This window comes from Balaenoptera ricei, chromosome 2 (assembly GCF_028023285.1).
Source record: "Balaenoptera ricei isolate mBalRic1 chromosome 2, mBalRic1.hap2, whole genome shotgun sequence".
Classification (NCBI taxonomy): Eukaryota; Metazoa; Chordata; class Mammalia; order Artiodactyla; family Balaenopteridae; genus Balaenoptera; species Balaenoptera ricei.
In genome coordinates, this window is record NC_082640.1 from 34053927 (window position 1) to 34069575 (window position 15649).

General features: G+C 47.0%; 1 protein-coding gene across 1 annotated transcript in view; it reads left to right on the forward strand.

Moving 5' to 3' along the window:
• Positions 1 to 5609: 5609 nt before the first annotated feature.
• ABHD17C (abhydrolase domain containing 17C, depalmitoylase) overlaps positions 5610 to 15649 on the forward strand; it is a 55376-nt gene continuing 45336 nt past the window's right edge. The window contains exon 1 of the mRNA XM_059912329.1: positions 5610 to 6348. Within this exon, the coding sequence (XP_059768312.1) occupies positions 5750 to 6348 (599 nt within the window). The 5' untranslated portion in view covers positions 5610 to 5749. The remainder of the gene's footprint in view (positions 6349 to 15649) is intronic.

A 15649-nucleotide genomic window follows, 5' to 3' on the forward strand; every position in this document is an offset into this window, starting at 1 on the left:
TTATGTGCTAGGACATAATGTTTGGTGCTGATTGTACAGGGAAAAGCAAGATGGACACAGTTCCTATCTTCAAGTAGCTTACCAAGTCCAAGTTCTGTGATCAATTTCAGGGACTCTGGACCTCCTATTAAGAATCCCTGAATAGGTGATAGGATGAGACTAGTTAGAAATGCAGGTCTGAGGACATAATCATCCATGAGAAGAATGGAACTGTGAAAACACCTATCTGTGGGTTGCTGGTGTTTTCTTTCTTTCAATCCTTATCTCTGCAGTGCTTTCTCAGCATTTCATGGATCTCCCAGCTCTCCCCAGCTGGGTTCCAGTGACCTCATTTACAACACTTTTGATAAGAGCCCTCAGGCTGAAAAAGGTTCTGGGAAAAGATACTTTGCCTCCAAAAGCTTTTAGTTGAATGGTGGGCCCTTCCCCTAATTAACACTGGTTTAGATTTCCTGGAATTGCCTCAAATGTCATCTATACTATTTTCAAAATTATAAGCTTGATTTTCTTCACATTTCCAATGCATTTAATACATATCGTCTCAAAAATCTATCCCATCTTCAGTCATACTTTTATATTTTTTTTAAATGGGGGAAAAAGCAGGATTCAGGCATAACTGTTCCATTGTTGATCAACAAATATTCTTTGATTTTATTGAGAAAGCAGTTAAGAACAACGTAAGATCTTTTGCTTTTGATTCCTGAATCCGATTCCTAATTATTGCATTACGCTACAGGTAACAAAATACTCAACTACAGTTACATACAGTGACTTATCATTCTCACAGAATAAGAAGCCCAGATGAAGGCAAAGCTGGGCAGCTATTCAACAATGCCATGAAGGATCTAGAATTTTATCTTTCTTCTCCACCATCTTCAACTATGAAATTCACCCTCATAGTGGCAAGGTGGCTCCCATAGCTCTAATAATAATAATGCCTGCAACCCAAGTGGGAACCAAGGGAAAGGGCAAAGAGAAACATTCCGGATGAGTCTGGCTCTGTTAAGTTTTTCCAGAAGCTCTGCAAAACTCTCCACATAGAGACTATTAGCCAGAACTGTGTCCTGTGGCCATCTTCACAGCAGGGGAGGCCAGGTGACTGTGCATCTTAACTGGGAGCATTGTTACCCAGAGCAAAACCTGAGCTCTGTTGATAAGAAAGATGGGGAGAATGCCACAACTCCTTAGACAGAGGACGTGTGTAGTCTATTCCTGCAGGGGGATGCTGGCATGGGCTTTGGACTTCTGTGTCTTCCTCAAAGCCTGTCCTTCAATAATACTGCCCAAAACAGAAGGTACAGTCTTGATCTCTTGATGCACTCACTAAATCACTCACTCATTCTTTACTTGATCAATTTAATAAATATTTACTGAGCATCTTCTTTTAGCCAGGCATGGAAGAAACAGTGGTGACCAAAATAGATATGATCCTTGCCTTCACAGAACATCCAGTCCTAAATTTAAAAAAAGAAAAGAAAAGCAAAAGTAAAACAGGGCACTCATTTTTTTTTTTTTTTTTTCCTAATTTTGCTGTGCCACATGGCTTGCGGGATCTTAATTCCCCGACCAGGGATTGAACCAGGGCCCTGGCCGTGAAAGCACCGAGTCCTAACCGGTGGACCACCAGGGAATTCCTGGGGGGCAATGTATCTTAGATTTCTCTTTTACCTTCCATCGAAACCACCATATTCAGTTTTGAAGCATAAATATCCTGCTCTTATGGTCAGTGAAAAATGGATCATTCTCCTCTACACTGCTGACACAACTGAGGCCATCTCGAGCCACTCAAAATCAAGCGGACTGATCTGGAAGAAAAGTTCAATGTGTAAAGGGCCAATATTAAATAATAGAGACCAAGGCATTTAGCTACTTGGAATATCGTTTAGTTTACTGACCCAGACTGGCTTAGCAGGATGCAGAGTTAGTCTGAGCAGCAGACCAATGAGCTTGTTGAGGGCAGGAGGGACTGTGTCTTAGCCACCTTTGCATTCTGCACATCAACTGAGTGACCGACTCATGGTAAGTAGCTAGTAAATACGTTTGCTGATCTAGACCCAAACTTAACGTCTTTCTCTACTAAAATGTAGGAAGAGCCAAAGAGACATTCTTTAAGGTCAAAGTGAACAGCTAGTAATCCCTGACTTTTGCATTCTATAGGGCAAATTTATTCTTCCTGTGCTGCATGTTGAAGTTCTCCAACCAATGCCAAGGCACGCTGCCACATTTGTTGTGGGTGCGAGAGATGTGCAGATATTGAACCCTTTCTGTCCGGGGAGGCTGAGCCCCCGGGGTGGGAGGAGGCATTGTCTCAAGGGGCCACACAAACTTGACCATGACTATATGTGGCATGAGGTGAGAAACATTTGGGAGCTCTAATCTATGGCACAGATAAAATTTTAGTTTTAGGTGAAACTTCATTAAGTGTGAATAACTTTAAAACAGACTTCAAATACATAGTCTGAACAGTCTTTGTCAACCAGATTTTTCTTTAGCCAAGTTTTTGAATAGTTCAAGAACATCTACAAATCATTTTGGTGAAGACATGGTCTTTTGAAACCAGTTCCGGAAGGTTATTGAAATCAACATGGGCAATTTCATTTAAAAGAGGGTCTCAATTTAATATTCCCACAAACCTGAACCAACATACTCTCCAGGGAAATAAATGCTCTTTGTTTTTTTCTTTTAACATCTTTATTGGAGTATAATTGCTTCACAATGGTGCGTTAGTTTCTGCTGTATAACAAAATGAATCAGCTATACGTATACATATATCCCCATATCTCCTCCCTCTTACATCTCCCTCCCACAATAAATGCTCTTTGAATCCACCTCTGTGTAGCCTTCTAAGAGGATGAAAATAAAAACCAGGCTTTTATTTATTTACTTATTTATTTATTGGTATTATACTCCGTGACACTCCACAAATCCTTTAGGGATGTAAAAAAACAAATATCTGACTTTAAAATTTTCCTAACAATATTAACACTACTACTACTAGGCCATCTGGAATATAAAGCCGGTCTCTTCCGTCAGCTGCACGTTAAACACACCTACTTGGGACTCTCACTCTTTCATGAACTGCCATGCTATTCAAGTCCCATCAAAAGACAGATGAGGAGAGCAGTATTGGAGAAAGACTGACCAAGGGGCGTGTTAAACACTTTTTCATTTCAGTTCCCTAAATTCTATTTTATTCTGAATTAGACTAGGGAGTAACACACTTGGCTATCACCTTACCTTCCCACAGAAATATCACCATGGAACCAGGATTCAAAACCATTTCCTTAGCTTTTACAGGGATATGGGGTTTTTTTGGTTTGTTTTGTTTTGTTTTGAATGCATGGGGAAAAGTGTTCTGAATCTTCTGCCAATACTCTAATTAAACTGTACGGTACTTGAGAGCAGGAACTGTCTTATCTTTATAGCTTCAGCACAAAAGTTCTAACATCTTAGGTGCTGTGAGCATGAAAAACATTACATCAATATGTTGAATACAAGAAAAAAAGTGCCTAAACAGTAGCAAGTTATAAAGCTTTTTAGAAAGGGAAACCTAATCTCCAGAAGATAAAATTTGGTTTTGGGTGAAACATCACCAAGTGCAAATAATGTTAAAATAAAACTTCAAATATTTAGTCTGAACAGGCTTTGCCAACCAAGTTTTCTTTAGCCCAAGTTTTGGACAGTTTCAAAAACATTTAAAAACTATTAATATTTTAGTGAAGAAATAATCTTTTAAAATCAGGTCCTGAAGGTTATTGAAATCAGTATGGGGACTTCCCTGGTGGCGCAGTGGTTAAGAATCTGCCTGCCAATGCAGGGGACACGGGTTCGATCCCTGGTCTGGGAAGATCCCACATGTCGCAGAGCAACTAAGCCTGCGCTCTAGAGCCCGCGAGCCACAACTACTGTGCCCACGAGCCACAACTACTGAGACTGCGTGCCGCAACTACGGAAGTCTGTGCGCCTAGAGCCCGTGCTCCGCAACAAGAGAAGCCATCACAATGAGAAGCCCGCGGACCGAATTGAAGAGTAGTCCCCGCTCACCACAACTAGAGAAAGCTCATGTGCAGCAATGAAGACCCAACACAGCCGAATAAAGAAAGAAAGAAAAAAGAAATCAGTATGGGTAAATTCATTTAGATGAAGGTGCTCAAAAATACACCTTCCACAAAAGTCACAACAATAGTTTAAATTCTCCTGGATGTCTGTGAGTTAAAACAACAGATCCAGAGTGGTGATGCTGGCATCCTCCTTGTATTTAGCTGCCCCGCTGGCAGTCCAGGAAGGGTATCTCCTGTCAATTCCTGAAAGAGAATTTAGCTGCCAATTCAGGAGGAGAAAGGAAGGATAGAAGGCTCTGCGAAGTTGGCACCGGAGCTTATTCAGTCTCAAGGCACTGAGAGTAATATTTGCAGGGAAAACAAAAATCACTTAAAGGTGCATGGCAAGATTACAATGGATTTAAATCATTATAAAATCTTTCCTGATTAAGACCATTAAAAATCCGGGACCCGAGAAACAAGTCTAGAGAAACTAACACTGTAAAGGACGCCTAGCTGCTACTAGAAAATCTACTGCCCGTGGGATTAGAAATGACAACGGCCACGTGATATATTGCTAACTATACAGTGCGGCCCTGTTATAGTAGCTGACTTTTATAGATACAGGGATTTACTAAAGGCTCAGTCATGACCCTAGGAAAGCAATACTGTGGCTACATATGCAGAAACAGCCTCCTGTAACAGGGAAATACAGCGATCGCCGCTCTATCCCACACCACCAGTACCCTTTATGGTCCTGAGACTTTGGGAAGAGGCAGTTCAGAAAGCACCATGGACCCAAAGAGTCAAGTATTTCAGGTTCATTCCAACTCTCTTCCACTCGTTAATTTTTCAATAGATTCCCAAGAACCTCCATGCATGAGAAAACTTGGATTTGAGGAAGGGAATTCCAGCGGGAGGGGAGAGAGGGAAATAGTCCGATCGGGAAGGATACCCGCGCCACTTCCACTGTCCTGCCTGGGGATCGGCCCACCTGCCCCCCATGCCTAAGCCCGGGTGCCCCGCTCCTCCGGGTTCCTGCGCTCCCGGAGAGCCCCTGTCGGCCCCAGGTCGTGCTTCCCAGGGGGCTAAAGGTGCCGGCGCCCCCTCCAGAGCCCCCTCTGGGGATATGCTCCCCTGCCCCCCACGCAGACACCTAAGCCGGGCGCCCCATGCTCCGGGCCCCGGTCCGTCCCGAGAAGGAGGACTCGCTTCCCAGGCCAGAGCAGGTGCCCGCGCCCTCACACGCGGAGTCGGGGGAGGTGGCCGGGGAGCCCCGCCCAGATGCCGGGCCCGGCTCCGGGGCCCGGCGCCGGGGCCCGGCGGGGGCGCGGGCTCTCGGTAACCCGGAAGTGGCGGCGGCGGCTGGCGTGCGGGAGCGGGGGCCGGGGGGCGGTGCGCTCGAGCCGGCATGGCCGCCGCCGCCCGCTTTGTGTGCCGCGCGCGGGCCCCGGCCGCCCGCGCCTCGCCCGGCCCGCGGGGCCGCCGCTGACCCGCCCCGACTCTAACCTCGGCGCCCGCCGGGCCGGCCCCGCCTCCCTCCTCCTGCACTTCCCCTCCCCCCTCCTCCTGCCGCCGGGCGGGCGGGCAGCAGCCGCCCTCCGTGCTCTGCTCGCGCGCTCCTCGCCGCGCGGCCGCCCGCCCGCCCTCGCATCCGAGCCAGCCTGCCTGCCTGCCGTACCGGCGGCGGCGGGCTCGAGGCCGCCCCGATGCCCGAGCCAGGCCCCAGGATGAACGGCTTCTCGCTGGGCGAGCTGTGCTGGCTCTTCTGCTGCCCGCCCTGCCCGAGCCGCATCGCCGCCAAGCTGGCCTTCCTGCCGCCCGAGCCCACCTACACGGTGCTGGCGCCCGAGCAGCGCGGCCCCGGCGCCCCCGCCCCGGCCTCGGCCGCCGCAGCCGCCGCAGCCGCTGCCACCGCCGCGGCCCAGCCGGCGCCGCAGCAGCCCGAGGAGGGCGCGGGCGCGGGGCCCGGCGCGTGCAGCCTGCACCTGAGCGAGCGCGCCGACTGGCAGTACTCGCAGCGCGAGCTGGACGCCGTCGAGGTCTTCTTCTCGCGCACGGCCCGGGACAACCGGCTCGGCTGTATGTTCGTGCGCTGCGCGCCCTCCAGCCGCTACACGCTGCTCTTCTCGCACGGCAACGCGGTGGACCTCGGCCAGATGTGCAGCTTCTACATCGGCCTCGGCTCGCGCATCAACTGCAACATCTTCTCCTACGACTACTCGGGCTACGGCGTCAGCTCGGGCAAGCCCTCCGAGAAGAACCTCTACGCCGACATCGACGCCGCGTGGCAGGCGCTGCGCACCCGGTGAGCCCGGCGGCGGTCGCCAGGCCTGGCCTGCCACTGCGGGGAGGCGGGCTGGGGGTCCTCTGGGGGCCTCTGGGGCGGTCTGAGAGGAAGGGGGCCCCTCGTCTGGGGCTGTGGGCGAGCAGAGACCCCCCCACCCCACCCGCCGCGGATTCTCTTTTCTTCTCGCTCCCTGGCTTTCTCTCACCCCCTCCAAAATCCCCGCCAGCCCTCGGGTTCCTGGAGAGTTCGGATTCGGAGGATTTTGCCTGCTTTGGCGCGCCCGGGTGCCCCCGATCCACCGGCTGGGTCTTTTGTGGTTCTGGTCACCGCAAGTGGCAACGTTGGGGTGCTTCAATACCGGGCGGAAACAGCTTGGTTCACGTTTAGTTTGTGTGAGTTGGCAGCCAGAGGCTGGAGGTCCTCAGGCTGAAGTGACCTTGGGCAAGGCGCGCGAGTCTCATACCTCTGTTTCCTTCCTTGTAAAATCAGGGGGCGAGACGGGAAGACTTCCAAAAGACGTTCCGGTTGTAAAGTGCTCGGAGGGGCCATGTCTGGGCATCCGTGGAGGCAGCCGGAGGGTCGGGTGGTGTGAAGTTTGCCTCCTGGTGGGGCTGAGTAGCTGGCACTGCGGGCAGGGAGTTAGCTCGTGCCTGTGGGCCTGGCATCTTCCTCAGAGCCTCAGTAAAAACCCAGGATGAGTTGGAATCTTACGTTACAGGGTTTGGGGAATCTCTTGACCTTGAGTTAGCATTCACAGGAGAACTACAAAGTATCGAGGGAGGGCCTTTTATGTGCAAGGCAGAAATTGGGGGCGTGGTTTCGGGGCTAGACCTGGTAAGACCAGCAAACAAAACTTGAGTGTTAGTAGTCCAAGTGAGGCAGAAGTCCGGCAAGTGGGCAAGTCGTGTCACCTGTTTGTGCTCCAGTTTGGGTATCTATGATTTTGCCCCAGCCACCTGGTAGCGGGGATGATGAAAATACCTGAGATCATCTTCTATGACATCCAATTGCTTCAGATGAAAGAGTCCCCAGAATAAGTGTAATTGGCACTGTTATGGCTATTGACACGTATAATCTTTATCTAAAATGTATTTGCTCGGCTCATACAGACTGCCAACATTAGTGATTTTTGTCTCCATTCCTGTTCATACATATGCTCATAAATTACCCTGTGCCTTTCTGGGAAAATGACTTGTCCAACAGGGAAGTACTTAGGATTTAATATGTTGCTTATTCACGTTCTCCTGAAGTCCTGAAGGAGTTCATTTGGATGATAGCTTTTTGAAAGTGGTTTAGGCTGAGATGGTACCATAGGCAGAGACACTGAGTCAGAATCTACAAGTTAAAAAGCCACCTGTTCCAGTAAAGGGTTTCAAAAGTATGTGTGTCACACACAATCAATAGATTGCTAGAATTTGCTGTTGGTAAAGGTATTAAAAATAAGGATTGGCCTTAGATCTTTTTAAACTGAAACATTAAAATCCTACCTTGAGTAGGTTTTATGGTAAAATTTCTGCAGAACACTGTTCCTGTATGTGCCTGTCTGGATTAGAATGAAATCCTTTCAGATGTGCGTGTCTGGATTAGAATGAAATCCTTTCAGATGTAAGGCTAACCCTTTGCCCTGAATATGCAGGTGTGTCTGTGTTACAACATATGTGAGGCATAGTTATTTCCTGGAGACTTGTCATATTTAATTTAATTAAAGGCATTGTTTTAGGTAAGGTTAAATTTTGAATTATGTGCTGGTATAGCTTAACTTTGCCCAGGATTTATTTAATTTTATACCAGAACTCATGTCTAGATTGAGTTACTCACCTGTAAAAATAGGTTAGAACTTAAAGGCTAAATGAGAATCTTAGGATTTGAAGAAACCTTTCACATCTTCTTGTCCTGTGCTTTTCAAACTTTTTTGGATTGTGACCCCACAATAGGAAACACATTTTACATTTAGATCAAGCGCACACATACACATCTGTGTCTATATATCAGAAGCAAATGTCTCACAAAACAATATTTTTGCCTGTGGGCAATACACGTGCAGACTATGTTCTTTTTTTTTAAAATAAATTTATTTATTTATTTTTGACTGCGTTGGGTCTTTGTTGCTGTGCACGAGGTTTCTCTAGTTGCGGCGAGCGGGGGCTACCCTTCATTGTGGTGCTCGGGCTTCTCATTGCGGGGGCTTCTCTTGTTGCGGAGCACAGGCTCTAGGCACGTGGGCTTCAGTAGTTGTGGTGTGCAGGCTCAGTAGTTGCGTCTCGCGGGCTTAGTTGCTCTGTGGCATGTGGGATCTTCCGGGACCAGGGCTCGAACCCATGTCCCCTGCGTTGGCAGTCAGATTCTTAACCACTGCGCCACCAGGGAAGTCCCACTATGTTCTGTTTTATTTCATATTATTATTTTTTTTTTTAAAGAAGAAGAAAAAGAATGCTGGTTGTGAAGGACTAAGTTTATTTCCCATATCATTTATGGACACTGTCCTTGTGCACCCTCATTTGACAGAGGACTGGGGAAGAGCAGTAGGTCTCTTGACTGCTAGTTTAGTACTCTTTCCACACATGCAGTCCTATTTATCAGATTTCTCTAGAGGTGCATTTACATGTCTCAGTTATTCTAATAGGCTAGGAGTTACTTGACTGTGAGGCTAAGCAGTCCCTTAACCACCTCCTCTCTGCTCTCTGTAGTTTTCCTGCTCTAACCTTGCCTGGAAGATGCCCTCTTCTCTGCCCATGTACAGCTCCGTTCAGGTCATTGCCATGGCAGCAGGACCTCCCCCCCTCCCCAGCCCCCCCCCCCCACCACGTACCCATTGTTCCGAGGCTGCCTCAGATCCCGTTTTCCACCCCCAGCCTTCATGTCTTCCTTGGGGATCTTTCTCTTTTCTGATCTCCTGATGAGAAGGGACACTCAGAACACTGCTCCGAACACTGATTGGAGAGCCCACCCTATCCTAAATCATCTCCATGTCTGCACTCAGGTGTTATTCCCCCAGGAGGAATGTAAGGTGTGTGTGTCAGTGCTGTGCATCCCCCAAAGTACCCAGCCCAGTACTTGCCCTCCCTCCTCACACTCACACCCGGCCTTTTGTATATGCCCTTTTCCTATGCCCTGAATTCTCCCTCCTGTCTGGATCCTCACTGGGTTCCGGGACCCTTGGTATTCCTGTGCACGTGGTACTCAGCTCCTTTACCTGCACTTATCACAGTGTTGCTGTGTCCTGGTGTGTGACTGCATCCCACTAAGTTAAAAGTTCCTTGAGGGCAAGGACTCCCTGTCTTCTGTTTTCCCAACAACTGGCAAAGTGCCTTAAGATAAGAGACACTCATTAAATGTTTGTTTAATGAGTTGCACATATGGGTGCCCCATAAATAAATGGGATAGATTCAAATTTTCCTAATTTTCTTACAAAGAGTTGCATGTATTTTACCCTCTAGGGTTTGGTATCCATGGGCATAACCATAGGCAAAGAAAGGGGTTACAATGTCTTGGCTTGAGGTCTGATCCACTTTGTGTCTATTATATGCCCATGTTTGCAACATTGAAGTATCTGTATTGAACAGAAGAGTAACAGTAACCCTTTTGTATTTCTCTTCATCCTTTCTCCATTACTATCTGTGCATGCTCTAGTGAGCTGCCCAGTCCTTGATGGAGGACTTCAAACACAAATACTACCTAGTATTTCCATGGGTAAAGGTAGCAAATTCCCTAAATGATAAGCAGTAGAGTGGGCCAGTAATCTAAAATAAGGGTTTGGGGAGGAAGTAAATTCGAAGGCAAGAAAGGTGGTCATTGCTATTTGGCCAATAGATGATTATTTGAAGCATTTGAAAAATGACTGAAAAGGGTGTAGAAGAGAGGTAGGATTTGAAAGAGCCAGGGAGAGCATGGACTCAGCATGAAAGAAGTAAGTTGGTGTCTTATTAGGTTCGTACAGCTGTAGCAAAGTACCATAGACTGGGTGGCTTAAAAGCAACAAAAATTTCTCAGTTCTGGAGGCTGGAAGTCTGAGATCAGGGTGCCAGCATGGTCAGGCTCTGGTGAGAACCCTTTTTCTGGTTGCAAACTTCTCAGCGTTTTCTCACACGGTGGAAGGGGCAAGGGAGGTTTCTTGGGCTGGTTTATGAGGGCACTAATCCCATTCATATGGGTTCCACCTTCATGACCTAGTCACCTTTCAAAAACCCCACCTCCTAATAACATCACCCTGTGGGTTAGGTTTCAACATATGGGACACGTGCATGCATGCACGCGTGCGTGCGCACACACACACACACACACACAAACACACAATATTCAGCCTACTGGCAGTTGGTTTTATTTTTTTAATTTTTTTAAATTAATAATTTTTTGGCTGCATTGGGTCTTCGTTGCTGTGCACGTGCTTTCTCTAGTTGCGGCGAGCGGGGGCTACTCTTCGTTGCGATGCGCAGGCTTCTCATTACGGTGGCTTCTCTTGTTGCAGTTGCAGAGCACAGGCTGCAGGCACACGGGCTTCAGTAGTTGTGGCACGTAGGCTTAGTACTTGTAGCTTGTGGGCTCTAGAGTAGTTGTGGTGCACAACTTAGTGGCTTAGTTGCTCCGTGGCATGTGGGATCTTCCTGGACCAGGGCTCAAACCCGTGTCCCCTGCATTGGCAGGCAGATTCTTAACCTCTGTGCCACCAGGGAAGCCCCTCGGCAGTTGGTTTTAGAACAGAGAGAGACAGTTGAGAATCTAAACATGGTGGAGGCCTTGAAGGTTAGGACATGTTTTACATTTGAGTTACTAATACACTTTATAAGCGTGTTGTGAATCCAAACAATTGAGAGAATGAATTGGAATCACTTAGAAATATTTGTAGAAAGGACACTGTGAAAATCAGTGTAGCCTTATTGGAGGGTAGTGTTGTAATTTGAGCTGGTGTGATTAATTTGTGCAGGAAAGGCTGCCTGTTGGTTAAGGTGGGATTAAGTAGGCGGATTAAGCCTCCTCAACACACATCCTTCAAGGGTCTTCTCGGATGTGAGCTGATTTAGGCTGCAGAATTGGGACCTGTGATTCAAGAGGGAGTGAATCAAGCTGATTTGAAGGTGTAAACCCAAACAAGCAAATAACCCAGAGAATGAGGTGTAAGTTAGACAGAGAGAATTTTGGCTGGAACATTTTAATCTTGAGAAACAGGAGAGTAGAGGCATTTACGATTCAATATGTTATTAGTGTTTCCCATCACCATTCACGGAAGTTTTTTCGTGCAAAGACTGTGGACGAGAGAGGCATTTGGTAACACTGGCAGAGAAACTGACCTAATCAGAGAAGGCAAATGCAGAGAGAGGAAGGTAAGTAAGAACTTTCAGAGAATTCCCTGGCGGTCTCGTGGTTAGGACTCTGTGCTTTCATTGCCAGGACCGGGGTTCGATCCCTGGTCAGGGGACTAAGATGTAAGATCCCGCAAGCTGAGAGGCTGGGGATAAAAAAAGAACTTTCAATGCCTAGGTACAAAAGGCAGGTTACGAGAGACTTACTATTTCATTCATTCATTCAGCTAATAAACCATTAACCGTTGAACACACATATATTGATACTGTGATTGTACCAGACACTAAGGTTTGCTTGAGTATCATTAATCTCAAACTGTTTCTTTTTTGTGTGAAAGGATGAACTAAATTTTAGAGGCATTTTGAATATGTAGCCATGTGTTGCTCTTTTATAACTTTTGCATCTGTGATTTATAGGATCCATAATTGGAAAATCCCTAAGTCATGGGAAGGCTGTCGTGGATATCCTCAGGTAGTGAGAGCCTTGAAAAGCACCTTCTTCTGTTGGTTGTGAATGTTGTTTACAGTTATGACTCAGGATGGATTTCTCCTGGGAACAGCAAAACAGTTACTACTTTCCTGAGCGTGTTGAATTTAATGACCTTACTTCTTTATTCTCAGTTTTCTCAGAGGGGATTAATTCTATGGTGTCATTAAAGGAAGAATGCTCATGATTTCTCCCGGAGTTTGACTGATTAGCGACAAGGAAAACAGAATGTGTTATGAATAATGTGTTATGTGAATGCACAATGATCTTTCTAGAATGGAAATAGAATATCAGCTTGCAGTTCAAGGCAGTCAGTGTGAAAATATCCCATTAGGAAGAACGCAACTCCTAAGAAGAGACCTTTTGAAACTGACATAGGTGAAGTGTGTTTTGGAGGCTCACTTAGAGCCTTTTCTTTAATGTCCCCACCGCCCTTCTCCAGTGCCCTCGGGCTGTTCCTGGTTCTTCAGGCTGCCCTCGCCGTCCCATCAGGCAGGGTTTCTTTTCTCTAGCACAACCAGCTTCTGCGCTGTCACCCCTATCCCACCAAAGCTTACTTTCCCATGGTTCTATTTTTTGAGGGGCCTTACTTTCCTCTAGTAACCCAGATGCCAAAGATCTGACAAGCCTCTTCATGTTTCTGTGTTAATGGTCAATAACTCCTTAATGGGTTTTCTCTTCCTGTTTTTATTTAGGGTAATCTTGGAGGCTCAGTTTTCTAAAATTCAGTCTGAAAACTCTACTAGTGCAATGGCATATTGGTGGAAGAGCCCCCTCTTTTTTTTTTTTTTTATTTTTATTTTCTGAAGAAGTCTTTTGAATGATACTATCCTGAGGTCACTTAGAGCAAACCCTTAAGTTCACTCCCGACCTTCTGCTACTGCTTGCACTTCCTCCCTCTCTCCAAATTCAGTAACCACTGTGCCCATATTAATAACCCCGCATAAGACTCCAGAGTCTGGCTTCAGGAATTTTACTGTTCATCGTGGTAGCAGATTTACCTTCTCTATTGGATTTTGCTTATGCTAGTGTTGGAGGCCATAAATCTGCTCCATTTTAAGAAGCTTCATGTACATAGAGAATGGACTTGAGGACACGGGGAGGGGGAAGGGGAAGCTGGGATGAAGTGAGAGAGGGGCATTGACATATACGCACTACCAAATGTAAAATTGATAGCTAGTGGGAAGCAGCCGCATAGCACAGGGAGATCAGCTCGGTGCTTTGTGACCACCTAGAGGGGTGGGATAGGGAGGGTGGGAGGGAGACGCAAGAGGGAGGGGATATGGGGATATATGTATACGTATAGCTGATTCATTTTGTAATACAGCAGAAACTAACACACCATTGTAAAGCAATTCTACTCCAATAAAGATGTTAAAAAAAGAAAATAAGAAGCTTCAGGTACAAGAATCCAAAGTCTCAACACAGATACACTTAGGAGATCATGAATTGGATATCAGAATGATTTTGTTTTTTCAGGATTGCTTTAAATAATAGGCTTGCTGATTTGTAAAAGACTTAATTTGCGAAAATTAGATGTACACAAAACTTTTTGAACTAGGGAAGTTAGTTCTAATTCCAGCAGTCCCTCTAATCCATGATGTCACCTCATGCAGGAAGACGCTCCACACTTCTGGGCTTTACATTCCATTGTTTTAAAAGCAAGGGATTCAACTACAGTAAGTCCGCTACATACGAACCTTCAAGTTGCGAGCTTTCAAAGATGCGAATGTGCATCTGGTTCCAGCAAGGAACCAGAACCTGTGCCATCACCGTCAGGTGTGAGTGACATTGCAGCTCGCCCTCCGTCTCCTATTGCTGACGGTCCTTCAGCTCTACCATCTCCCACCTCCTCTCCCTCCTCCAGTCAGTAACTCTTCTTGCCTGTTCACTCGATGCCAGCCCCTGGATGCCAGCTGTTGTACTGTACTGCTGTACTTTTCAAGGTACTGTACTGTAAGAGTCAAAATCTTTTCTTTATTTTTTGTGTTTCTTTTATGTATTATTTGTGTGAAAAGTATTATAAACCTATTCCACTGCAGTACTATAGAGCCGATTGTGTTAGTTGGGGACCTAGGCTAAATTCGTTGGACTTATGAACAAGTTGGACTTCCGAACATGCTCTCGGACCGGAACTGGTTCATATGTAGGGGACTTACTGTACATGGCTTCTGAGGTGCCTTCTTTAAGTAAGGATGTGTTTCATGATTTTCAGAGGAAGTACCTAATGTTTTTGAATTTGCTTTCCCTGACTACACAGAGAAACTTGGTGGATTCAAGTCTCTACAGTGGATCTCAACCCTGGCTGCCCTTCAGCAGTTCCAGGTAGATTTTATCTTTGTGTGTGTGTGTGTGTGTGTGTGTGTGTGTGTATCTAGACACATGCATGTGTGTGTGTCTGTGTGTGTACATATATATAAGTGAGCATGTATTCATTCACGTGTGTGTGCATCCGTGCGTGCACATGTCAGCCAGGGTTGAGATGCACTCACCTAGAAACTACGGTTAAAGATTGGCCACAATTACAATTGGTTAACACTTGAAGAAAAGAGTATGCTAGGGAAGATTTTCTTATACGCTTATGTAGATGGTTTTAGTTGAAGGTCTTTGGTGGCCAGGAACCCGCTAGCGTGGACCAAGTCGGGGAGTAGTTGTTGAGAGGACACAGCCATGTTCATACTTGCAAGATTCCTGAGCCTCCCGGGGACTGAAGCTGGGGACTTGAAAGCCGTCTTGGCCCTTGGCCCTCACGCTCTCAGCTTCCTCTGTCTGAGCTGGTGCCTCCCAGCTCCTTCTCTCTGCATGCCTGGTCCATGGCTCTTTCTACAACAAGCCTCTTCCCTGTTCCTGGTCTCTGCGCATCACTTCACCCCAGCTGTGCTTACCCCCGACTCAGCTGCCCAGGAGCTGGTCTCCCTCTGGCTTCTAGATACCTCTTTCTCATTCTTCTTCTTTTTTGAAAAATTTTTATTGGAGTATATTTGATTTACAATGCTGTGTTAGTATCAGGTGTACAGAAAAGTGAATCAGCCATACATATACATATATCCACTCTTTTTAAAGATTCTTTTCCCATATAGGTCATTAGAGAGCACCGAGTAGAGTTCCCTGTGCTATACAGTAGGTTCCCATTCATTATCTACTTTATATATAGTAGCGTCGTTCCCATTCTTGATTCCCCCGGTTGTACCCCGGGATGGCGATGGCTGGGGCCGAGGCGGTGTAAGTGAACAGGGCTCCCTCCTTGGGGATGAGGTGGGGCTGTGGCTGGGATGAGCACCGCCCCGCACAGCCGTCACTAGCACTTCTGGGCCTCGGTGGGTCGCGCTCCTAAAGCTCTTCCAGGCGGAGGGGGTCGCCCGGGGCCGTCTCCACTCTCCGCTCAGCCCCTGTGTGCCCCAGCCTGTGTCTGGCCAGAGAGCACGGACCTTGAAGAATAGACCGTAATTAATAGACCTTAAACCAGGTCAGTAGACCAGTGACATGGTTGCCTCGTGACCGGCGTGTGGCTCCCTTTGTGAGCCTGGAAATGGAA